This window comes from Mobula hypostoma, assembly GCF_963921235.1.
Source record: "Mobula hypostoma chromosome X1 unlocalized genomic scaffold, sMobHyp1.1 SUPER_X1_unloc_1, whole genome shotgun sequence".
Lineage (NCBI taxonomy): Eukaryota > Metazoa > Chordata > Chondrichthyes > Myliobatiformes > Myliobatidae > Mobula > Mobula hypostoma.
The window spans coordinates 742,513-768,964 of NW_026948165.1; the positions used below are offsets into that span (position 1 = coordinate 742,513).

The 26,452-nt window shown below is 47.6% G+C and overlaps 1 protein-coding gene across 1 annotated transcript in view; it reads right to left on the reverse strand.

The window, feature by feature from the left end:
* The window catches only part of LOC134341384 (low-density lipoprotein receptor-related protein 1-like), a 286,341-nt gene that overhangs the window by 181,405 nt on the left and 78,484 nt on the right, over positions 1-26,452 (reverse strand). Inside the window, exons 6-12 of the mRNA XM_063039246.1 lie at positions 22,849-23,011; positions 17,159-17,381; positions 13,427-13,616; positions 7,578-7,721; positions 3,768-4,004; positions 2,743-2,923; positions 931-1,153 (exon numbers count right to left, since the gene is read on the reverse strand). Coding sequence (XP_062895316.1) covers positions 931-1,153; positions 2,743-2,923; positions 3,768-4,004; positions 7,578-7,721; positions 13,427-13,616; positions 17,159-17,381; positions 22,849-23,011 — 1,361 coding nt within the window. The remainder of the gene's footprint in view (positions 1-930; positions 1,154-2,742; positions 2,924-3,767; positions 4,005-7,577; positions 7,722-13,426; positions 13,617-17,158; positions 17,382-22,848; positions 23,012-26,452) is intronic.

A 26,452-nucleotide genomic window follows, 5' to 3' on the forward strand; every position in this document is an offset into this window, starting at 1 on the left:
GACACAGATAAATAAATAAATAAACTTTGCAAAAGAAAAATAGTGACATAGTGTTAATGGACTATTAACAAATCTGAGGCAGAGCGGGAGAAGCTGTTTCTAAACATTGAATGTGCATATTCAAGCTCCTGTACCTCCTCTCTAATAATAACAACTACAGAGGAAGAGCAGTGCAGGCAGACAATAAGGTGCAAGGCCCACAACAAGATATATGTGAGGTCAAGTCTATCTTATTGTACGAGGGAACTGTTCAGGAGTCTGATTACGGTAGGATAGAAGCTCTTGAGCCTGGTGGTACATGTTTTCAGGTTTTTGTATCTTCTACCCAATGGGAGAGGTGAGATAAGAGAATGTCCGGAGTGGATTGATGATGCTGGCTATTTCACTGAGGCAGTGAGAAGTGCCTCAGTAAAACAGAGTCTGGGGATGGGCGGAAGCTGGTTTCCGTGATGTGCTGAACTGTTTCCACAACTATCTGCAGTCTATACTGGGAGCACGGGCGGTGGAAAGTCAGAAGATTTAAATCCTTGGGCGTTTACACCTCAGTTGACCTGTCTTGCGCACAGTACACAGACAAGTGCCTTTACTTTCTTTAGGAGGTTAAGGACTGGTTGCATCACGGTCTGGTACAACAAGAAAATACACAGGAACGTACGAAGCTGCAGAGCGTCGTGGACTCTGCCCATCACATCACAGGCACATCCCTCCCCCCGACTATCTGTAGTGTCTACAAAAGGCACCGACTAAAGAAGGCAACATCGATTATCAGAGATCCCCACCATCTGGTCCATCCCACCTTCTCACAGCTTCCATTGGGCAGGAGGTACAGAAACCTGGAATCCCACACCACCAGGTTCATCCTTCTTCACCACCCCTTCCCCTTCCACAGCGCAGTACTGACTCTTCACCACCCCTCCAGCTGACACTCACCCTCCTGTCAGTGCCATTGAGGAAGATCCTCTCAATGCGGTCGTAGTAAGCCTCACACCAGTACAGGATGCCGTTCACAGCGTCCAGGCTGAGGCCGTTGGGCCACAGGATGGTTTTGGAGGTAACGAAGACATTGCGGTTCGTGCCATCCATCCACGCACGCTCAATCTTCCCCCGCTTGGTGTCCTTCGGATCCTCTTCCCAGTCCGTCCAGTACATCCACCTGGGAGAGACCATCATCAGCATGGCTCCCTGCCCTGCCCATTGCACAATCACCCAAAGTCACAGGGTCACACAGGGTTTCAGCCGAACCAGTCTGTGTCTACCAAGTTTCGCATCTAAGCCAGTCTTATTTGTTTGTGTTTCCTATCCATAAAACTTTTTTATCCATGTACCTGACCAAGAGCTTTTTAAATGTTAATGGATCTGCCTCAACCACTTCCTCTGGTAGTCTGTTCCTTACACAGATCATCTGTGAAAATGTTGCCTATTAAATCTCACCCCCACCCCAGCATAAATATGTGCTCTTGAGTTCTTGATTCCCCAACTCTGAGGAGGCGACTGCAAATTCATCCTAACTGTGCCCTTCATGCTTTATACACCTCTGTATGGTCACCCCTCAGTCTCCTGGGCTCCAAGGAATAAGTCCCAACATCCCCAACCTCTCTCTGTCCTTCCCCTGCACTCCTCATAAATCTTCTCTGCACCCTTTCCAGTTTAGTGGGATCTTTTCTGCCAGCAGGGTGATTGGAACTGAACACAACACTCCAAGTGATCACAACTACATCCTGATTCCTGTAGTCAGTGCGCTGACTGATGAAGGCTAGGTGCCAACAGACTCCTTCACCATCCTGTCTACCTGTAATGCCCCTTTCAGGGAACTAGACTGACAACTGTCACAATTCGGCCACTGTACAGCGACCCTATTCCATTCCTCAATAACCCCCTCCCTCATTCTAGTCTTTCATCCACACATGGGGGGACGATTCACAACAGCTGATTAACTCACCAACCCCTCAAATCATTGGAATATGGGAGAAGAATGGAGCACCAGTCACTGGAAGAACTTCACAAACACAAGAGTGATGGAGAGGTTGGGACTATATTCACTGGCACTGAAGGATGACCTTATAAAAGTGTATAAAACCAAGAGGGGCATAGACAGAGTGAATGTGCACAGTCTTTTTCCACAAAGCTGGGAAATCAAGAACTAGAGGGCACAGGTTTAATGTGAGAGGAGAAAGAGATTTAATGGGAACCTGAAGGGCAACCTTGTCACCCAGAATGCGCTCCATGTATGGAACGAGCTACCAGAGGAAATGGATGATGCAAGTACATTAACAGCATTTAAGACCCTTGGAGAGGCAGATTAGAAAGGTTTCGAAGGACATACGCCAAATGTGGGAAAGTGGGGCAAGCTTAGATGAGAAACTTAGATATGAGAGAGAGAGAGAGAGAGAGAGAGAGAGAGAGAGAGAGTGAGTGAGAGAGTGTGTGAGAGAATGAGAGTGTGAGAGACAGAGTGAGAGAGAGAGTGTGAGAGAGTGTGTGAGAGTGAGAGAGTGAGAGAGAGAGAGAGTGTGAGAGAGAGATAGAGATAGATTCGGTCAGAGAGGGAGATTGAGGGGAGAAGGGGAGGAGGAGAGGGGAAAGAAAGGAGAAACAGAAGACAGAAAACAAAAGACAAAAGACAGAGAGATATTGTTCTAACACAGTAGATGTCCAAGACCACTGGAGTAGGGGGAGTGAGGGAGGAGGACTTGGAACCACAGGGTTAACACGAAGGGCAGAAGGTTGCACCAGCCCACCTACCCATGCAGGGGGTCAACCACGATGGCACGCGGATGGGTCATCTTGCCCTCAATCAGGGTCTTCCTAGTCTGGGAGGCCTTCTCCAGCCGAGCCACGCTGATGGTCTTCTTTGGGCCATCATCGGTCCAGTACAGGTTGTCTGCCATCCAGTCCACAGCCAGCCCCTCCACATTGTTCAGTCCTAGGGGAGGGACAGGGGTGCAAGATGGGGTGGGGAGAGAGAGGAAGACATGGGGGAAGTTGATGGAAAGGAGAAGGGAGAGGAGAGGGGATAAAGAGGTGAAGAGAGGGGCATAGTGGGGGGAGGTGGGAAGAGGGGGAAGAGAGCATGGGGGAGAAAGAGAGGGAGTGGGGAGGGGGTAGAGAGACCATGATGAGAGAAAGGTTAGAGAGGGCAGGTGACAGAGGGAGAAGAGCAGAGGAAGGGAGAAACTGCATGAGACAATAGTATTCACAGGCACACACAGTACTAACACATCGTGCAATTCACACACACACACTCAGAGTAAAGACACAGTTGTACACACGTTACAGGTGCTAGATACACACATCGTAGAGTATGAACACATAGTTGCAGACTGCGCAGTTACTCACATAAACCACAGATATATGTGGTACCATCAGAACAGCAATTATATGCACACAACCAGTTGACCGTACAAACAGAAAATGTAGTTACACGTAAACTGTGCAGGATCAGCATACAGTGACACACTCCTCCTTGTACCCATGGACGTCCCTGTTCCTTTGCTGTGGACTTCTCTCCCTACACCTCTCCATCTCCCTCTCCCACCCTCCTTCCCCCTATCCCCCTTCACCCAATTCCCACCCTGCACCCTCTACCCACCATCTCCCCCTCTCTCACTGCCCCCCCCACCCCCCACCACTGATGGTCCCTGAGCTCTGGAGCTCTATCCTTACCACTCCCATCCTCAATATTGAATGGTGGTGGCAGGTCCAATCCACTTAGTCTCAATTCCGTTGCCCTACTCCCTGATGATCCCCAGCCAAGGGTACCAACTCACCGGATTTCAGGATGGTCTCCCGGTCTGTCCCATCGACCTTCTGCCGGCCAATTAGGTAGCTGGTGGTGTCTGCAAAGTAGATGTAGCCGGTTTCGGCATGGAAGTCCAGAGCCCGAGGGTTAATCAGGTTCTCAATGGGGATCATGTACTCGTCTGGAACCTTGTCATTCATGTACATGCCTCGGATGATACCCGGCCGTCCCTTTCCATAGACAAGGAACAGCTCGTGGTCTGGCTCTATTGGTGAAAGGACAATGTCAGGCTTGGACTCTCATGGAGAACAGTCCCACCAGACCTTCGGACTCTTCTCCACCTTCCCCATTCCTGCCACATTCAAGAAAGCTCACCAGCAACTCTGTTTCTCAGGGATAAATGAGACAGCTTATAGAGAGGAGGTGGAAGAGCTTGAGGTCTGGTGCCAGGCAAATGACCTCTTCCTCAATGTCAACAAGACAAAGGAGATGGTTATTGATTTTGGGAGAACTCACTCACACCCCTCTTTACATCAGTGGCACAGCCAGGGAAACTGTCAGCAGGTTCAAACTCCTGAGAGTGCACATCTTACACAACCTCTCAACGTCCCGGAACACAGTCAAGAAAGTTCATCTACTTTCTGAAGAGTCTGTACAGAACTGGATGGTCATACACACCCATACTCACGTCATTCTACAGATGCGCAGTAGAGAGCATCCTAACAAGCTGTATCACTGCACGGTACAGAAACTACACTACAGTGGGCAAGGCAGCTCGACAACGGGTAGACAAAACTGCCCAAGTGTCACCGACACCATCGAGCAGATATATAGAAAGGTGCCGGAAAAGGGCCAGTAACATCTCACCCACTCTGCTCACGGACTGTTTGTCCCACTCCCATCAAGGAGGAGGCGATGTAGCATCCACACCAGGACCATGAAGGATCTCACCCACTCTGCTCACGGACTGTTTGTCCCACTCCCATCAAGGGGAAGGCTATGTAGCATCCACACCAGGACCATGAAGGATCTCACCCACTCTGCTCATGGACTGTTTGTCCCACTCCCATCAAGGAGGAGGCTATGTAGCATCCACACCAGGACCATGAAGGATCTCACCCACCCTGCTCATGGACTGTTTGTCCCACTCCCATCAAGGGGAAGGCTATGTAGCATCCACACCAGGACCATGAAGGATCTCACCCACTCTGCTCACGGACTGTTTGTCCCACTCCCATCAAGGGGAAGGCTATGCAGCATCCACACCAGGACCATGAAGGATCTCACCCACTCTGCTCATGGACTGTTTGTCCCACTCCCATCAAGGGGAAGGCTATGTAGCATCCACACCAGGACCATGAAGGATCTCACCCACTCTGCTCACGGACTGTTTGTCCCACTCCCATCAAGGAGAAGGCTATGTAGCATCCACACCAGGACCATGAAGGATCTCACCCACCCCGCTCATGGACTGTTTGTCCCACTCCCATCAAGGGGAAGGCTATGTAGCATCCACACCAGGACCATGAAGGATCTCACCCACTCTGCTCACGGACTGTTTGTCCCACTCCCATCAAGGAGAAGGCTATGTAGCATCCACACCAGGACCATGAAGGATCTCACCCACCCCGCTCATGGACTGTTTGTCCCACTCCCATCAAGGGGATGGCTATGTAGCATCCACACCAGGACCATGAATGATCTCACCCACCCTGCTCATGGACTGTTTGTCCCACTCCCATCAAGGAGAAGGCTATGTAGCATCCACACCAGGACCATGAAGGATCTCACCCACCCCGCTCATGGACTGTTTGTCCCACTCCCATCAAGGGGAAGGCTATGCAGCATCCACACCAGGACCATGAAAGATCTCACCCACTCTGCTCACGGACTGTTTGTCCCACTCCCATCAAGGAGAAGGCTATGTAGCATCCACACCAGGACCATGAATGATCTCACCCACCCCGCTCATGGACTGTTTGTCCCACTCCCATCAAGGGGAAGGCTACATAGCATCCACATCACGACCACCAGACTCAAAAACAGTTGCTTTCCCCAAGCAGTGAGTCTGATCAACACCTCCACCCACTAACCCACCTCTCCACAACCCCCAACCACCACTACTTTATCATTTCCTGTCAGAGTCTCTTTATATACAGACACTCCTGTGCCTCCAGTCTCTTTATGGACATGCAATCAATCTGTGTGTATAAGCTATCTTATGTATTTATAATCATTGAGTTTTTTTTTTAATTATTGTGTTCTTTATCTAATTGTGTTTTTTTGTGCTGCATCAAATCCAGAGTAATAATTATTTCATTCTCCTGTACACTTGTGTACTGGAATGACATTGAGTGGCGAAGAGATCCAAGACCAGGATTAGAGGATATGTATTATCTGGATTGGAGGATATATATTATAAGGAGAGGTTGGGCAAATTTAAGTTGTTTCGCTGGAGTAGCAGAAGCTGAGAGGAGACCTGACAGAGATTTATCAAGTAAAGTCTTTTTCCAGGGGAAAAAATGTCAGGAACTAGAGAACACAACTTTAAGGTGAGAGGGAGAAAGTTTAAAGGAGATGTACAGAGTAAGTATTTTTTACATGGAGAGTGGTGGGTGCATGGAATGTGCTGCCAGTGGTGGTGGTGGCAGGCAAATATGACTGAAACATTTTTCCCACAGTTGAGGAATCAAGATCCAGTGGCACAGGTTAAAGGTGAGAGGGGAGAGTTTTAATAGGAACCTGAGGGGCAACCTTTCCGCCCAGAGGGTGGTCCATGTATGGAACGAGCTGCTAGAGGAAGTGATTGAGGCAGGGACATTAACAACATTTAGCTTAGATGGGAACCTTGGTCGGCTGTAACAGGGGAACCAAAGCTACATAATCTGTCACTGAAACAGTTAACTTTCCACACACATCGTAAATACACACAAACTGGATGCAAGTCATGTCTGTTCCCTGGGTAGGAAAATGATAATGCACCCTAATTAAATCCGTTAATTGCATGAATTGCAGCAACATTTGCAGACAACGTCTAATCAACCAATTTAAATTTATAGGGTAGAACATTCAAACATTGAGCCACCCCCAATCCAGCTCGCCACTGGGAGCTGCAGACAGAGAGAGCATCTAGCGTTCAGCCGAGAGAAAAGGAAATAACTGAACGCAAGTGGGAATAAGAACTCGAAGCCAGAATGGCTGGCAGGTAGGTGGAAAGGGAGGGAGGGGGGAGGGAGGGAGGGGAGACAGAGGCTAAGGAGGGATGGTTGGTTGGTACAGAAGTGGGGATGAGAAAGGGAAGAGAGATAACTTCAGAGGGCGAATGGGTGACAGAGAGAGAGAGAGAGAGAGAGAGAGAGAGAGAGCGAGCGCGCGTGAGTGTGTGTGAGAGAGAGAAGGGAGGGGGAGAGGGGGGAGGGGGAGAGAGGAGGGGGAGGGGAGAGGGAGAAGGGGGAGGGTGGAGAGGGGGAGAGGGAGGAGAGGGAGGGGAGAGGGAGGAGGGGGAGGGGGGAGAGAGGGAGGGGGAGAGGGGGAGGGAGAGGACCATGGGGGAAGAGAGACAGGGGGGCAAGAAAGGGAGGCACACAGAGAGAGCGAGGGAGAGGCACAGAGAGAGATGGAGGAGGAGGAAAAAGAGGGGTAGAGGGGGATGGGGAGGAGAGAGAGGGAGAGGATAGGGAGGAAGTACAGGTGGAGTAAGGGAGGAGAGAGAGGATGAAGAGGGATGAAAAAGAAGAAAGGATGCAGGGGAGAGAGGGAGGATACAGAGAGGTAGGAGAGGAGGAGGCAGAGGGCAGCAGGTTCTGCAACAGCAGGGGTCAGATGCAGTGACACTCACTTTTACAGGACTTGCCATCACTACCCAGGCTGAATCCGGAGCGACATCGACAGGTCCGCAACTTGTGGCTGTTCCCCAGTAGGCAGATGTCCGAGCAGCCGCCCGGCTTGTTAAACTGGTCCGGCTCACAGGCGTGGCTCCGCACTGCAGGAGGGGAGATGAGGGTTAAGTCAGGAGGAGAGAGGGAATAGGGGAGAGGGTGGCAAGAGGGGAAGGTGTAGGAGGAAAAGGAGTGGAGTGGGTGGGATGTGAGACAGGGAGAAGGAAGAGAGACCACTCAGAACCATCACGAATCTACCACGCCATAAAGCTCCCTCCTCAATGCCCTCCCACAACATTGCGCTCTATCAGGGATAGGTCATGCCTCAGGAGCCTGAATTAATTCTTTGAGAATGTCACAAAGCACCTTGAAGGTGGAGCGATAGATGTGGTGTATATGGATTTTAGTAAGGTGTTTGACAAGGTTCCACACAGTAGGCTCATTCAGAAATTCAGGAGGCATGGGATCCAGGGAAACTTGGCTGCTTGTATACAGAATCAACTTGCACACAGAAGCCAGAGGGTGGTTGCATTTTCCTGGAGGTCCGTGACCAGTGGTGAGATCTGTAGTGGGACTCTGCTCTTCGTGTTTTTTTTATAAATTACCTGGATTACCTGGCTGAGGGATTGGAGCAGAGGGCAGGGATTCAGGTTTCTGGATCATTAGGACCTCTTCTGGGGCAGGAGTGACCTGTACAAAAAGGACGGGATGCACTTGAATCCCAGGGGGACCAATATCCCGTCAGGGAGGTTTACTAAGGCTACTGGGGAGAGTTTAAACTAGAATTGTTGGGGGGGTGGGAACCGAACTGAAGAGACGGTGGAAGGGGTGGTTGGCTCACAAATGGGGAAGGCTTGTAGACAGTGCAAGAAGGAGGATAGGCAGGTGATAGAGAAGGGACGCACTCAGATCGAAGATTTGAGATGTGTCTATTTTAATGCATGGAGTATTGTGAACAAAGCGGATGAGATTAGAGCGTGGATCAGTACTTGGAGCTATGATGTGGTGGCCATTACAGAGACTTGGAAGGCTCAGGGACAGGAATGGTTACTTTAGGTGCTGAGTTTTAGATGTTTCAGAAAGGACAGGGAGGAAGACAAAAGAGGTGGGGGCGTGACACTGCTGATCAGAGATAGTGTCACAGCTGCAGAAAAGGTGGACATCATGGAGGGATTGTCTACGGAGTCTCTGTGGGTGGAGGTTAGGAACAGGAAGGGATCAATAACTTTACAGGGTGTTTTTAATAGGCCGCCCAATAGTAACAGGGACATCGAGGAGCAGATGAGGAAACAGATCCTGGAAAGGTGTAATAATAACAGGGTCGGTGTGATGGGAGATTTTAATTTCCCAAATATTGATTGCCATCTCCCTAGAGCAAGGGGTTTAGATGGGGTGGAGTTTGTTAGGTGTGCTCAGGAAGGTTTCTTGACACAATATGTAGATAAAGCCTACAAGAGGAGAGGCTGTACTTGATTTGGTATTGGGAAATGAAATTGGTCGGGTGTCAGATCTCAGTGGGAGAGCATTTTGGAGACAGTGATCACAATTTTATCTCCTTTACAATAGCATTGGAGAGAGATAGAACAGACAAGTTAGAAAAGCGTTTAATTGGAGTAAGGGGAATTATGAGGCTATCAGGCAAGAAATTGGAAGCATAAATTGGAAACAGATGTTCTCAGGGAAAAGTACGGAAGAAATGTGGCAAATGTTCAGGGGATATTTGTGTGGAGTTCTGCATAGGTATGTTCCAATGAGACAGGGACGTTATGGTAGGGTACAGGAACCATGGTGTACAAAGGCTGTCATAAACCTAGTCAAGAAGAAAAGAAAAGCTTACAAAAGGTTCAGAGAGCTAGGTAATGTTAGAGATCTAGAAGATTATAAGGCTAACAGGAAGGAGCTTAAAAAGGAAATTAGCAGAGCCAGAAGGGGCCATGAGAAGGCCTTGGCAGGCAAGATTAAGGAAAACCCCAAGGCATTCTACAAGTATGTGAAGAGCAAGAGGATAAGACGTGAGAGAATAGGACCTATCAAGGGTGACAGTGGAAAAGTATGTATGGAACCGGAGGAAATAACAGAGATTGAATACTTTACTTCAGTATTCACTATGGAAAAGGATCTTGGTGATTGTAGATATTAAGAAAGAGGATGTGCTGGAGCTTTTGGAAAGCATCAAGTTGGATAAGTCGCCAGGACCAGAGGACCAGGCTACTGTGGGAGGTGAGGGAGGAGATTGCTGAGCCTCTGGCGATGATCTTTGAATCATCAATGGGGACTGGAGAGGTTCCGGAGGACCGGAGGGTTGCGGACGTTGTTCCTTTATTCAAGCAAGGGAGTAGAGAAAGCCCAGGAAATTAAAGACCAGTGAGTCTTACTTCAGTGGTTGGTAAGTTGATGGAGAAGATCCTGAGAGACAGGATTTATGAACATTTGGAGAAGTATAATATGATTAGGAATAGTCAGCATGGCTTTGTCAAAGGCAGGTCATGCCTTACGAGCCTGATTGAATTTTTTGAGGATGTGACTAAACACATTGATGAAGGTAGAGCAGTAGATGTAGTGTATATGGATTTCAGCGAGGCATTTGATAAGGTACTCCATGCAAGGCTTATTGAGAAAGTAAAGAGGCATGGGATCCAAGGGGACATTGCTTTGTGAATCCAGAACTGGCTTGCCCACAGAAGGCAGAGTGGTTGTAGACGGGTCATATTCTGTATGGAGGTCGGTGACCAGTGGTGTGCCTCAGGGATCTGTTCTGGGACCCTTAATCTTCGTGATTTTTATAAATGACCTGGATGAGGAAGTGGAGGGATGGGTTAGTAAGTTTGCTAATGACACGAAGGTTGAAGGTGTTGTGGATAGTGCAGAGGGCTATCAGAGGTTACAGTGGGACATTGATAGGATGCAAAACTGGGCTAAGAAGTGGCAGATGGAGTTCAACCCAGGTAAGTGTGAAGTGGTTCATTTTGGTAGGTCAAATATGATGGCAGAATATAGTATTAATGGTAAGACTCTTGGCAGTGTGGAGGATCAGAGGGATCTTGGGGTCTGAGTCCATAGGACGCTCAAAGCAGCTGCACAGGTTGACTCTGTGGTTAAGAAGGAATATGGTGTATTGGCCTTCATCAATCGTGGAATTGAATTTAGGAGCCGAGAGGTAATGTTGCAACTATATAGGACCTTGGTCAGACCCCACTTGGAGTACTGCGCTCAGTTCTGGTCGCCTCACTACAGGAAGGTTATGGAAACCATGGAAAGGGTGCAGAGCAGACTTACAAGGATGTTGCCTGGATTGGGGAGCATGCCCTATGAGAATAGGTTGAGTGAACTCGGCCTTTTCTCCTTGGAGCGACGGAGGATGAGAGGTGACCTGATAGAGGTGTATAAGATGATGAGAGGCATTGATTGTTTGGATAAGCAGAGGCTTTTTCCCAGGGCTGAAATGGTTGCCACAAGAGGACACAGGTTTAAGGTGCTGGGGAGTAGGTACAGAGGAGATATCAGGGGTAAGTTTTTTTACGCAGAGAGGGGTGAGTGTGTGGAATGGGCTGCCAGCAATGATGGTGGAGGCAGATACGATAGGGTCTTTTTAAGAGACTTTTGGATAGGTACATGGAGCTTAGAAAAATAGAGGGCCATGGGTAAGCCTAGTAATTTCTAAGGTAGGGATATGTTCCACACAACTTTGTGGGCCGAAGGGCCTGTATTGTGCAGTAGGTTTTCTATGATTTCTATGGATAAGGAAGTGGAAGGGTGAGTTAGTGTGTTGGGCTTCATGAAATCGGGGGACTGAGTTCAGAAGCTGCAAGGTAATGTTGTAGCTCTGTAAAACCCTGGTTAGATCACACTCGAAGTATTGTGTTTAGTTCTGGTCACTTCATTACAGGATGGATGTGGAAGCTTCAAAGATGGTGCAGAGATTTACCAGGATGCTACCTGGATTATGAAGCATGTTTTATGAAGAACAATTGAGTTAGGTGGGGCTTTTCTCTTTGGAGCGAAGGAGAATGAGCGGTTACTTGGTGGAGGTGTAGAAAATGAGAAGAACCATAGATCGAGTGGAGAGACAGACCTTTTCGCAGGGTGGAGATGGCTAATCCAAGAGGGTATAATTTTAAGGTGATTGGAGGAAAATATAGGGAGGGTGTCAGAAGTCTTTTTTTTACACAGAGAGTGATCAGTACTGCCAGTGATGGTGGTAGAAGTAGATACATCAGGGTCATTTAAGAAACCCTCAGATAGGCACATGGATGATAGTAAAATGGAGGGCTCTGTAGAAGGGAAGTGTCAGACTGAACTTAGATTAGGTTAAAAGGTCGACCTAACATTTTGGGCCAAAGGGCTAGTACTGTTCTATGTTCTCTGCCAAAGGCATCTCAGGACCTCCTTTTGCCCTTCTGATCCCCTTCTTGAGGACACATCTGCATCAACTCAGCGCTCCCTCCTTAATGCCCCTCCCACAGTGTTCCTTCCACATCAACCCTCCTGCAGCATTCCCGCCTCACTACTCCTCCCTCAGAGCGGCACTCTCTCCATCTTTACTGACTCTCCAACAGCGCTTGGCTCTGTGCGTGAGATCACAGCTCAAGAATTTGTAGTTTTTTGAAAAAGTAACCAGGAAAGTCACTGAGGTCAACGTGGTAGATGTCATCTATAGGGACTTTAGTAAGATTTTTGATAAGGTTCCACATGGTAGCTGCTCTGGAAAGTTAGATCGCTTGGAATTGAGGGAAAGTTAGCTAACAGGACACACAACTGGCTTGATGGCTGCACAGCTGGGTATACGCAGAGCATGACAGTTGTTTCTTGGACTGGAGGTCCATAACTGCTCTCCAGTTATTTAGGAGCCATGTAAGGAGTGAACATCACCAACAGACTGTCCTGGACCGACCATGCAGACGTCACAGCCAAGAAAGCTCACCAACGACTCTACTTCCTCAAGAGGCTAAGGAAATTCAGTATATCCCCGTTGACCCTTACCAATTCTTATAGACGCACCACAGAAATTACCCAATCTGACTGCATCTTGCTTAGTAAGGCAACTGCTCTTCCTGGATCGCATGAAACCACAGAGTTGTGACCACAGCTCAGCACATCAATGATTCAGGAACAGCTTCTTCCCCTCCGTCATCAATTTTCTGAACAGACAATGAACCTTTTAACACTATCTCACTAATTGCCATTTGCACATTTTTTTTTGGCATGTGCCTGCGTGCATGCGAGTCTGTGTGTCCGTGATGATTTCTTTTTCATGGCTTTTACAAGGCGCAGAACGAGAGCGAGAGAGAGAGACTGTGTGGCGTGCCTCTCCTCTCACAGACATTTTCACAGCATTTTCCCTTTATTTTACGAGGTGGAGTTGCAATCTTGACACTCAACCTGGCACGGATGGAAAGCGTACTCGGGAGCAGACCTGATTGGTTTCGAACCCAAGAACCTCCACTCCCGGGTCCGGCGCTGATGTCGTTGCGCCACCAGCCAGCCCATCACTTGCACTATTTTATTTTTATGTCTTGCACAATACTTCACCCACAAAAATGACAAATGTGGTAACCTATCAATGATAATAAACCTGAATGTGATTCTTAATCTTATAACCTATCTCAGCATTGCCCTTATCATTTACCTACACTGAACTTTCTCTGTAACTGTATTCTACATTCTGTTATTGTTTTACCTTGTTCTATTTCGACGCACTGTGAGAGAAGGAGGGAGGGGGGAGTGAGGAAAGGAGGGGGAAGGAAGAAAAGGTAGAGGAGTGAGGTAGGGTAAGGAGGGAAGTGGAAGGAGCAGGGGGAATGTGACTCACTGGTGGGCTGCCGTCGCTGATGGTAGACGTGCAGAGCTCCTCCTTTGTCCACCCGGGTGACGACCTGCAGGTCAGTGCTATTGAAGCGGTTGACCCTGACCACGCTGGTCTTCTGCCGCTCATTGGCGCTGTCTGAGTTTGTGGCATACATGTAGTTCTCAAACACTGTCAAACCGTAGAGGTGCTCAATCTACGGACAGAAAAGGCAGTGGATCAGCAACAGGCTAAGCACCCACACACACAGATTCACGCAAGCACTACCCAACGCGCACACAAATACAGACACACGCGTACAGACACAAACAGACACATTGGCAAGAGGAAGGAATTTTTAAGTCTGTAGTAAGTTGATAAAGGATGCAGAAGAGATTCACCAGTGCTGCCACAATTGGCAGCTTTAGTTACGGGGAGGCTGGACAGGGTGGGCATGTTTTCTCTGAAGCAAAGGGCACTGAGGCATGATCTGATAGAAATTTATAGGACTATTTACATTATATTTAGATTGGATCATTTGAAAGATCATAGATTGGGTGGACAGACAGAAACTCTTTCCCCATGGTAGGGGTATCAGGAACAGGGGGGATAGCTTTGAGGTGAGAGAGGGTTGAAAGGATACACGGGGTAAATGTTTTTACGGAGAGAGTGCAGAGGAGATCCAGTGGGATGTTGCCTGGACTGGAAGATGTTGGTTGTGGTCCTGAGGAATGCTGATGAACAAGATGGACTTCAGAGGTAAGGTAGAGAATATAAAAATTTGGATGTCACGTTAGATCAGGTAAGGCTGCACTAGGAGTACTATCTGCAGTTCTGGATGCCCCATTACAGAAGGATTTGGTGGCAGAGATTCACTAGGAGGGGGTTGAATTTGTTGCCATGGAGGGCAGTGGAAGCCAAGACATTGGGTGTGTTTAATGTCTTGGCTTCCACCGCCCTCCATGGCAACAAATTCCACAGATTCACTATCTTCTGACTGAAGAAATACCTCGTCATCTCAAATCTACAGGGACATCCCTTCATTCTGGGAAATTTCTAGTAACCTGCTCTCCCACCACTCAACCCCCACCCATCCCATTCTATTCTCCCAAAACAACACAAAAATGCTGGAGGAACTCAGCGGGTCAGGCAGCATCTATGGAGAGAAATAAACAGTCGATGCTTCCGGCAGAGATCCTTCATCAGGACTGGAAAGAAGGCAGTCCTCATCTACAGGGAGGGTCTTGGCCTGAAAAGTCATCTGTTCATTCCCTTCCATAGATGCTGCCTGACTTGATGAGTTCCTCCAGCATTTTGTGTGTTACTCCAGAGTGCCAACATCTCATTTTCTCTCGCCCTTCTGATCCACCCAGTTCCTCCTACATCCACCCCAGCCCCACCTACCACCCTGTCTTTCTTCCCCACTCCACCAGCCCATCACCTACACACACCTCCCACTGGGCCCCCCCTTCACTGTTAACCTCTGCCCACCTTCCCTTGGTTCGCTGCTCCACCTTCCTCTCAAGTGTCTACAGCGCTGTATCACCGATCCCCATCCCCTCCAACCCTCTGTCCCAAATCCGCCCTCCCTTCCTCACCTACAGTGCCTATAAAGAGTATTCACCACCACCACCCCACCAGAAGTTTTCATGTTTTATTGTTTTACAACATTGAATAACAATGGATTTAATTTGGCTTTTTTGACACTGATCAACAGAAAAAGACTCTCTTTTTGTGTCAAAGTGAAAGAAGATTTCTACTAATTGGTCTTAATTTATTAAAATTATTGTAATAAATAATTGATTGCATAATTACTCACCCCCTTTCAAGTCAGTATTTAGTAGATGCACCTTTGGCAGCAATTATAGCCTTGAGCCTGTGTGGATAGGTCTCTATCAGCTTTGCACATCTGAACACTGTAACTTTTCCACATTCTTCTTTACAAAACTGCTCAATCTCGGTCAGATTGCATGGGGATCGTGAGTGAACAACCCTTTTCAAGTCCAGCCACAAATTCTCAATTGGATTGAGGTCTGGAATCTGACTTGGCCATTCCAGAACATTAACTTTTGTTGTTTTTAAGCCATTCCTGCGTACTTTTGTCTTATGTTTGGGGTGATTGTTTTGCTGGAAAACAAATCTTCTCCCAAGTCACAGTTCTCTTGCAGACTGCAACAAGTTTTCCTCCAGGATTTCCCTGTATTTTTTGGCACCCATTTTACCCTCTACCTTCACAAGCCTTCCAGGGCCTGCTGCAGTGAAGCATTCCCACAGCATGATGCAGCCAGTACCATGCTTCATGGTAGGGATGGTGTGCTTTTGATGATGTGTGGCGCTTGGCTTATGCCAAACATAGCGTTTAGTCTGATGGCCAAAACACACTACTTTGGTTTCATCAGACCATAGAACCTTCCTCCAGCTGACTTCAGAGTCTCCCACATGCTTTCTGGCAAAACCTAGCCGAATTTTTTTTCAACAGTGGCTTCTCTTTGCCACTCTCCCATAAAGCTGCGACTAGTGAAGCACCCAGACAACAGTTGTTGTATGCAGAGTTTCTCCCATCTCAGCTATTAAGCTTGTAACTCCTCTGGAGTTGTCATAGGTCTCTTGGTGGCCTCCTTCACTAGTCTCCTTCTTGCACAGTCACTCAGTTTTTGATGACGGCCTACTCTAGGCAGATATACAGATGTGCCATATTCTTTCCATTTCTTAATGATTGACTTAACTGTACTGCTAGGAAATCTTCTTGTATTCATCTCCTGACCTGTGCTTTTCAATAACCTTTTTGTGGAGTTGCTTGGAGAGTTCTTTTGTCTTTGTGATGTAGTTTTTGCCAGGATACTGACTCACCAACAGTTGGACCTCCCAGATACTGGTGTATTTCAACTACAATCAATTGAAACACCTTGACTGCACACTGGTCTCCAAAACCAGATCTTCATTTAACTAATTTTGTGACTTCTAAAACCAATTGGCTACACCAGTGATGATTTGGTGTGTCATATTAACCAGGGATGAATACTCATGCAATCAATTATATTGTGTTTTATATTTGTAATTAATTTAGATCACTTTGTAAAGATCTGTTTTCACTTTGACACGGAAGTGTCTTTCTCTGTTGATCAGTGTCATAAAAAGCCAAATTAAATCCACTGTGATTCAATGTAAAGCAATAAAACATTAAAACTTTCGGCGGGGGGGGATGAATATGTTTTATAAGCACTGTACTTCAACCTATCACCGCCCCCCATTCCTTCCGCACCCTGCCTCTTTACACCAGCTACCGCCCCACTAAGGTCTAAGTCCAGATCAAGGGTCTTGACCCAAAAGGCTGACTGTCCACTTCCCTCCACTGATGCTGCCCGACTTGCTGTGTTCCACCAGCACCTAGTCTCACACACAACCGACAGGAGAAGCATGACATCCAGTTCGCTATGAGATGCAAGGGGGGTGGAGGCTTACGATAAAACACAGGACTTAATCTTCAAAACTGTACTGGAGCCAGAATGGTAGATTTTCCAAACGATGGGACAAGATGGCAGAATGTAATATTTCAGCAAGCCTTTGAAATTTAAAGGGAGTGTGGGAGACAGAGCCCCAGTTGGTTTAAGAAAACAGGGAAAGGACCCTGGTGGGTTTAAAGGGAGTAGAAAGTGGGGCCCTGGTGGATTTAGACGGAGTAGGGAAACAAAGTTCCTGTGGATTTAAAGGGAGCAAGAAACAGAATCAACGGTAGGTTTAAAGGGAGCAGATACTTACAAACTGCCCTTGGATAATGGCATGTCTGTTTTTGCCCTCGTAGTCCACAACCTCTATGTAGTCCAGGTAGGCATCAGCCCAGTACACCAGCTTGGTCACCAGGTCTAGAGTGATCCCGTGGGGGAAGACAATCTTGCTGTCCACAATCTTGGTTCTGTTCTGGCCATCCATGTCACAGCGCTCCACCTTGGGAATCTGCCCATAGTCTGTGAAGAACACCTTCCTGTCCCAGAAGAGAGTCCAAAGAAAGGGAAGGAAGAGTTCAGGATCGGAATCAGGTTTACAGTATTAACACTGACATCTGTCATGAAACTTGTTGTTCTGTGGCAGCGGTACAGTGAAACACATACAAATTATTGTAAGTTACAAATAACAAGTACATCATGTCGTTGTTTAAAGTTAAATTGGACAGCTATATGGACAGGAAAGGAATGGAGGGTTATGGGCTGAATGCAGGTCGGTGGGACTAGGTGAGAGTAAGAGTTCAGCATGGACTAGAAGGGCTGAGATGGCCTGTTTCCATGATGTAATTGTTATATGGTTATATAACATAATGTAAAGAGGAATAATTAAGTAGTGTTCATGATCTGTACAGAACTCTGATGGTAGAGGGGTAGAAGCCATTCCTGAATTATGGAGTGTGGATCTTCAGGCTCCTGTTGCTTTCATGACGGAGAAACCTTCCACCCTCTTTTACCTCACTGCCATGAAGTTCCAGTCCCTTTATGGAATGAGCTGTATGTAAGTTTGCAAGTGGTGTTGTAAATTAAAAATCAGAGGGGGATCTACATCAGGTGGGTAAAAGGGCCAAGGAACAGCAAACAAAGCTTAATCAGGCGTTGGACCTTGAGAAGACAAATAAAGGGGAGGATGCTCACAGTGGACAACAGGACCTTGGAGAGTGTTGGAGAAGAGAGGGACCTCGGGGTTCAGGTAATGGTTCCCTGAAAATGGAGTCACAGGTAGACAAGATGGTCTTCATCAGTCTTTGAGCATATGAGTTGGGACATTATGTTGCAGTCGTACAAGACGATGATGAGGCTGAACATGGAAATCTGTGTACAGATTTGGACTCCCTGCTATAGGAAAGGTGTCATTAAGCTGTAAAGAGTGCACAGTAGATTTACAAAGATGTTTCTAGGACTTGAGGGACTAAGTTACAGGGAGAGGTTGGGCAAGTCAGGACTTTGTTAATTTATTGAGATACAGCGCAGAGTAGGCTCTTCCAACCCTTCAAGCAGCACCACCCAGCAATCCCTCAATTTAATCCGGGCCTAATCACGGAACAATTTACAATGATAAATTAACCTAGCAACCGGTACAACTTTGGACTGTGCATCTTTGGACTGTGGGAGGAAACCTACGTGTCACTGGGAGAATGTACACATTCCTGACGAGCAGTGGCGGGAATTGAATTGGGTCATTGGTGCTAACCACTATGCTACCGTGCTACCCACATTTTTTTTTGGAGTGTAGGACAAAGAAGGGTGAAGTCCCACACCACCAGGTTCAGGAACAGCTACTTCCCTTCAATCATTCAGTTCCTGAACTAGCATAACCCTGATCACTACCTCAGTACAGCAACACTGTGACCACTTTGTACTATAATCAACTTTTACTTTGTCCGAATTGTGTTCTTTTTTGTAAAAGTTGTCTAAAGTTTATGCTTTTCTTAAGAATGTTGTATCTCTAATGCTACGGCAAGGCAGGTGTTCCGGGATTATTAGCGATAAACGCTGTCTTTCTCGGTGACATGTGCATCCAAAGTTTCAATTAAAAAAGAAACTCTACTTATTCCATCCACCTTATCTGCACCCGCTGTGGTTTTATACACCTTGAACAGGTCACCCCTCAGCTTCCTTTGCTCCAGGGAAAACTCTCCCAGCCTCTCCTTATAACTCAAGCCCTCCATTCCCGACAACAAACTCGTGAATCCATTCTGCAGGCTTACTAACTCTATTTCAGGAGACTGAAGGAATCAAGAGATGGGGGGAGCAGGTGGGGATCAGTGCGGGAAAGTGGGACCGAGGGAGAAGTTCAGGTTGTGCTCGACAGAATGGGGCAGCAGGGTGAGTGAGAATGAACAGCCTCCCTTGCTCTCCTGGCTGGGGCGGTGACAGGACAACAAACGTGTGGATATCGCGTCTGACTACAGTTTCACACGACCAACTTCTGCATTTGGAGAAGAGGTATCGAAGACATCACTACCCGTTTCTCACCTCACCCCACCCCTCCTTGTCACTTGCCTGAGGAATTCCACTGATTTTTCACCCTAAATCCCACTACTAACTGCTGTCCATAAGGAGTTTGTACGTTCTCCCTGTGACTGCATGGATTTCCAACGGGTGCTCCTGTTTCCTTCCACTTTCCAAAGAAATACAAGCTAGGGTTAGTAATCTGTGGGCATGCTATGTTGGCACCAGAAGCGTGGTAGCACTTGTAGGTTGCCTCCAGCACAATACTCGGACTATGTTAGTTATTGACACTAACAACACATTTCACTTTATGTTTTGATGTTTCAGTGTAGATGTGACAAGTAAGGCTAATCCCTTAACCCTCCTCACTTGCGAGGGGTTTGGCTAATCCTGGGGAAATAAGGAAATTGGATGCCAGTAGGTGTTGGTGCTCCTTCCTCTCATTTTCTGCTTCGTGCCCAGCTGTTGTGAAATTACACGTCCTGCAAATCAGGAGCAGAATTCAGCCACAGGAACCCTTGGGCCCTCTGTACCAGCCACCATCAGTCAGGGCACACAGCACGCAAGTTGGCAGGTCAAGCTGCAGTTACACTCGGTGCTTTGGGTCACCCTGCTTCAGGGAGTATGCCATTAAACTGGAAAGATTTCTCAAGAATCACTCCCCTCTCACTCTAAACCTACACCCTCCAGTTTTAACTTCTCCACCTTGGGTAAATGACTTTTACTGTCCACCTTATCCAAGGCTCCTCATTCTCCTATGTTCCAAGGAATAAGGAACTAGCCTGGCCAATCTCTTCAAGAACTCAAGTCTCTAGTCCAGGCAACACCCTCTAAAATCTCCTCAGCATCCTTTCCAGCTTAAAGGCATCTCTCCTAGCAGGGTGACCAAAACTGAACACAATATTCCAAATGAGCCTCACTAATGTCTTGTAGAACTGCAACACAATATCCTAGCTCCTGTACCCAATGCCCTGGCTGATGAGGACCAGCGTGCTCAATGCTGGCCCTTGAATGAATGGAGATCAAAACAACACCCTCTCCTAGCTCTCTGGGTATGCCTGAGCGAGGAAAACAAAAATTAAGCCTTAAAAATACATTAGTATATGCTTCATAGTGCACCAGAGTTATGAAGGAAACTATTTGCACATTCTACTTTCTCTATCCACAACTATAAATATACTTAACCACAGCATTTCCAGATGTCTGTCAGCATGAGGTCACTGACTCATACAACTGGAAAGTCAAAAAGTATGGAAACAGGCTCTTCAGCCCAACTGGTCTGTGCCGACCAAGTTTCCCATCTAAGCTAGTCTCAGTTGCCCATGTTTGGCCCATCTCCCTCTAAACCTAAATCTAAACCTTACTTACCCATATACAAGTGCCGTTTAAATGTTGTAGATGTACTTGGTCAATCACTTCCTTTGGCAGCTTGACCCTCTGAGCGAAAAAGTTGCCCCTCAAGTCCCTATTAAATCTCTCCCCTCTCATCTTAAACCCGTGCCCTCTGATTCTTGATTCCCCAACCCTGGGGAAAAGACTGCACATTCACTCTATATTCACTCTATCAGTGCCCCTCATGGTTTTATGCACCTCTATAAGTTCACCCGCGCACCCCCCCCGTCTCCTATGCTCCAAGGAATAAAGACATAACCTGCCCAAACTCTTTCAATAACTCACTCTCGAGTCCTGGCGACATCCTCATAAATCTCCTCTGCACTCTTTTCAGTTTAGTGACATCTTTCCTACAGCAGGGTAACCAAAACAGAACATAATACTCCAATTGCAGCCATCACCAATGTCTTGTGTAACTGCAACATGACCACCCAGCTTGTATACTCAATGCCCTAACCGATGGAGCCCAGTGTGCCAAATGCCTTCTTCCCCACTTGTCTAACTGTGACATCATTATCAGGGAGCCATACATTTGTACCGCTGGATCCTCTTGCTCTATAACATTCCCCAAGACTCCTCCACCAGCCCCACTTTCCTGCCGTCACCACCTAACCCTCAATTCCTATCATCCCCAACATCTGCTCTGAATACAATGAGCCCCAAGGCACAGGGGGATAGGACAAAACAAGATAATACAGAGTGGGAGAGGAGGGAGAGGACAGAGAGAGGGAGAGAAAGAAGGCAGGGGGTGGGAGAGAGAGGGAGAGGACAGGGAGGGAAGAGAGAGGGAGAGGATGGGGGAGAGGGAGAGAGAGAGGGGACGGGGAGAGGGAGAGGCAGGGAGAGGGAAGAGGAGAGAAGGGAGTATAGGGAGATGGAGAGGGGAGAATAAAGCGAGAGGGATGGAGAGGGGAGGGGAAGGGGGAAGGAGAAGGAGATGGAGGAGGAGGGGAGGGGAAGAGAGAGGGAGAGAATGGAGAGGGAGGGGGAAGGGAGAGGGGAGGGAGAGGAGAGGAAGAGGGGAGAGGAGAGGGGAAGGGAGGAGGGGAAGGGTGAAGAGGGAAAGGAAAGGGGGATGGATAGGGATAGGATGAACAAAGGGGGAGAGGGAGGAGGTGAGACAGAGAGAAAGCTGATACAGAAAGAAAACGACGAGAGAGGTAACAACAGTAGGAAGACAGATGGAGATAACAAATAGGGAAGGGTGGGGTGTGGGAGAGGAAGACAGAGAGAGAGAGAGAGAGGTGTAGAGTGACAGAATTAGATGACAATTACAGAGACAGAGAGAGACAGACAGATGGGGGGGAAGAGGGACAGAGGAGGAGAGAGAGAGGGAGCGAGAAAGAGAAGAGAGAGATGTAGAGTGACAGAGTAGGATGACAGTTACAGAGACAGGAGAGATCAGAGACAGGGAGAGAGGAGGGAGAGAGTGAACAGATACGTAACAGGCACAGAGGTATTGAGACAGACAGATAACAGATACAAAAAGGCACAGAGGAGGAGGAGTGAGGCAGACAGCCACCGAAGAGGGGTGACAGATGAGGCAAAAGGTGGGAGGGAGGTGGGAGGGCAAGGGGAGAGAAGTGGAAGGGAGGAAGGGAGGGAGTGGAGAGAGAAAACCTTAAGGAGGAGATAGTGACAATCCCACCAGAGGAGGGGAAGAGAGGTGTGAGAGGCGAGGGAGAGGTGTATGAGAGGCCCACAGGAAGCTGGGAGGAGAAGGGTGTGTACTGTATCAGATCAATTGCAAGAACTGGCAAGTCCGCATGAGGTCGCTTGACTGGACCTCCAACACATGGAAAGCACTCTATTGGATGCAGGATTTTGAGTGTGCATGTTTTCATTTCAGTGGACCTGGTTTGTAGCTCCCACACTGTAAGTTGCTCAGCGTGTACAATGGCTAACAGGATACAATTTAATTTAATCCTACTGTTCTGTTGTCGTTTGTGCTCATGCATACATAACAAGGGAGCACACTCACCCCAAGGTTGGATCCATGTGTGAATGAGAGCTCTGGTGTGTGGGAGAGGGAGAGGGAAAAACCTGGGGGGTGGGTATAGAAGAAGAGGGTAAGGTGGGGGCAAGGAGAAGTGCGACACTCACCCCATGGTTGGATCCAGGGCAATGCTCTTGGGGTTGTAAAGCTCCACGTCGAGCAGGATGACACAGGTGTCACCGTTCTGGTTGCAGACAAAGATACGGTCGTCCACATCATCCACAAAGTAGAAGTTGCCTGTCAGCCAGTCGATGGCCATCTGCTCCACATCTGTGAGTAACAGAGAAAACCAATTAACACTTCACATGGCTGGGGGGGTAGGAAGTCCAGGGTGAGAGACAGAGAGAGAGAGAACGAGAGAAAACTCCATCTCCAAGGCTCATTCCCAGATAAGCAAAGCTTCTGGGCTCTGAATATCAGTTCAGAGGGTATGCTGCAATGTTACAAGACCACACTAGGAGTAGTGTACAGTTCTGATTACCACACGACAGGAAGGAGGTCATTGTGCTGGAGATGGTGCTAAGGAGGTTCACCAGAGTGTGGCCTGGATTGGAGAATTGTGGTTACAAGGAGGTATTGAACAGACTGAGGGGGGAGACCTGACAGAGGTTTATAAAATCTTGAGAGACATGAAGAAGACCATAAGACATCAGTGCAGTTAGGCCATTAGGCTCATCGGTAAAAAAGTCAGTCAAACCAGTTGATCATAACTGACTTATTTACTGTTATTTTCTTTCTCAAGAGGCATGGTTAGAGTGGACAGCCAGAGACTTTTTCCCAGGACTGGAAATGGCTATCATGAGAGGGCATGGAGAGGAGGAGAGGCCTAGGGGAGAGATGAGGTTACAGAGACAGGGAAGGGTAAAGGGAAGGAGGGGAGTCACAGAGATGGTGAATGGTGTAGGGAGGGAAGGGGTCACACAGATGGAAGGGGTGTAGGGGAGGGAGGTGCCCATGGAGATAGAGAAGAGTGCAGGAATAATGATGAGCATACACCATCAGCAGAGGGAGCTGAAAACTACAAAAGATATTCAAACCCACAACTGGTTTGAAGAGAGTTAAAAAAGTAGACGATGACTAAAAATCAGACAGCATGTTGGACAATGGATGGGTCTGAAATGTAAACAAAGCTTGAAGGACATCTGTGTTTCCATGAACTTTGCTCTGTGATCCCCAACCCATGCTGGCTCTTGCCAGCAGCCTGTGCAATGACCACAGTGCCTCCAGGTTGTGCAATGGTGCTGTTTCCAACTACCCTGTCCTCATTTCAAATCATTCTATGCTGCTGTATGTATCTGTGCGTGTGGTGTGAGTGAGTGAGAGAGAGAGAGAGAGAGAGAGAGTGAGAGTGTGTGTGTGTGTCTGTCTCACACACACTCCCTCTAACACACACATACACAAAGTCAGTGCCAGATTTGGAGTTGAAACCGGGTCTCTGGAGCTGTTGCTGCAGCAGCTCTCACTTCAGTAATTTGCTTTTGCAAGGTACAGTAACAGACGGGCCAAGCAAACTCGCTGCCGAGGAAGTAATAACGACACAAGTCTGGAGGAACGGGATGTGGTGAATGATGGGCTTGGAACACGAGGGAGTTCTGCAGCGCGGTCAAAGGAACTGAACATGGAACAGACTTTAATTATTTCCTGATGTGCTCTGGCATTCTAAATTTGGGAAAGCTTCTTTATATAGTCACACAGTAGGTCCTTCAGCCTGACAGGTCCATACTGAGATTCCCATTTACCGGCATTTGTCCCATATCCCTAAACTCTTCCTATCCATGTACCCCTCCAAGTGTTTTTTAAATGTTGTTAATGTACATCCCTCAACTACTGCCTCTGGCAGCTTGTACCATAGACGGACCACCCTCTTGAGTTAAGAAGTTGCCCCTGGATCCCTATTAACTCGCCACTCTCACCTTAAATCTATCCCCTCTAGTTCTAGACTGCCCTGCATTGGTGAAACACCTTGCATTTACCCTATCTATGCCCTTTGTGATTTTATACACCTCTACAAAGTTACCCTTCAGTCTCCTACGCTCCAAGGAATAAAGCCCCGACTTGCCCAACCCCTCTTCTTAACTCAGTCTCTGGACTCCAAGCAACATCTTTGTAAATCTCCTCTGCACTCTTTCTAGCTTAATGACATCGTTCCTGTAGCAGGGTGACCAAATCTGATCACAATTCTCTGGGTACGACCTCACCAACACCTTGTACAACGGCATATAAGATGAACACTACATCCACTAGTTTCCGATTCCCATTCCGTGGGAGAATACTGTGTGCATTCACCCTACCCACGCCCCTCATGCATAACAGTTTCGCGAGACTTTGATCACTTTGCACTAAAATTGAATGTTTTCTTTGTTCTTGTAAAAATGACGTACAACTTGTGTCCATCTGAATGTTGTGTCTCTGATGCTATGCACCTGTGATGCTGTTGCAAGCACGATATGTTTCTCAATGCACCTGTGCACACATGCACTTGTGCAAACTGAGCATCCATTTAGTGAGGATTTGAATATAAAATCAAGGACTTTCTGCTGAGGTTTTACAAGGCATTGGACAACCATATCTGCAGTATTGTGAGCTGTTTTGGGCCCCATATCTAAGAAACGATGTGCTGGTGTTGGAGAGGGTCCAGAGGATCTTCACAAGAATGATCCCAGGAATGAAACGGTTAATGTTTGCAGTGTTTGATGGCTCTGAGCAGGTACTCACTGGAATTTTGAAGAATGGGAGGGGAGGGGGAAATCTTATTGATACCTATCAAATACTGAAAGGCCTAGATAGAGTGGATGTGCAGAGGATGTTTCCGATAGTGAGGGAGTCTAGAACCAGAGAATAGAGGGGGATGTCCATTTAGAACGGAGGTGAGGAGAAATGTCTTTAGCCAGAGGGTGGTGAATCTTTGCCACATACGGATGTGTAGGCCAAGTCATTTGGTATAATTAAGGCAGAGGATGATCTGTCTTGAGTAGTAAGGAGATCAGAGGTTACAGGGAGAAGGCGAGTGATTGGAGTTGGGAGGAAAAACAAAGCAGCTATGGTCAAATGGCAGATTGGACTTGATGGGCCGAATGGCCTAATTGTGTTCTTATGACTTACGGTTTTACAGTTTGACAATAAACACAACTTTGACTTTGTACAATTTTTTAATTCCCTATAAGGTTACCCCTCAGCCTCCTATCCTCCAATCAATAAAATCACAGTCTACTCAACCTCTCCCAATCACTCAGGCCCTAAAGGTCCCAGAAAACAGCAGATTCCAGAATATCAGAGTAAATTCATTCACTGCACCTCTCCCCCAAGTACTGGCAAAGCAAACACCACTGCCATCCCATACAGAGTCAAAGAATACCACAGCACACAGAGCACCAAGGTACATTAACAAAGTGAAAGAGGGGACCGAGTGTAGTGTATCTGTTTGCTGAGGACACAAAATTGAGTGGAAAAGCTAAAGGAGAAAGATTGTTTCCCTGCTGTTTGACTGTATTCGGAAGGAAACCCCACAGTGAGAGCACCATGCACAGTTCCAATATCAATATCCCAGGGTCAGACCCACATTGGGAGCATTGTGCACAGATTCCATCTCCCTATCCCTGGATGAGACACACACTGGGAGCACCGTGCACAGTTCCCGTCTCCCTATCCCTGGGTCAGACCCACACCGGGAGCACCGTGCACAGTTCCCATCTCCCTATCCCTGGGTCAGAC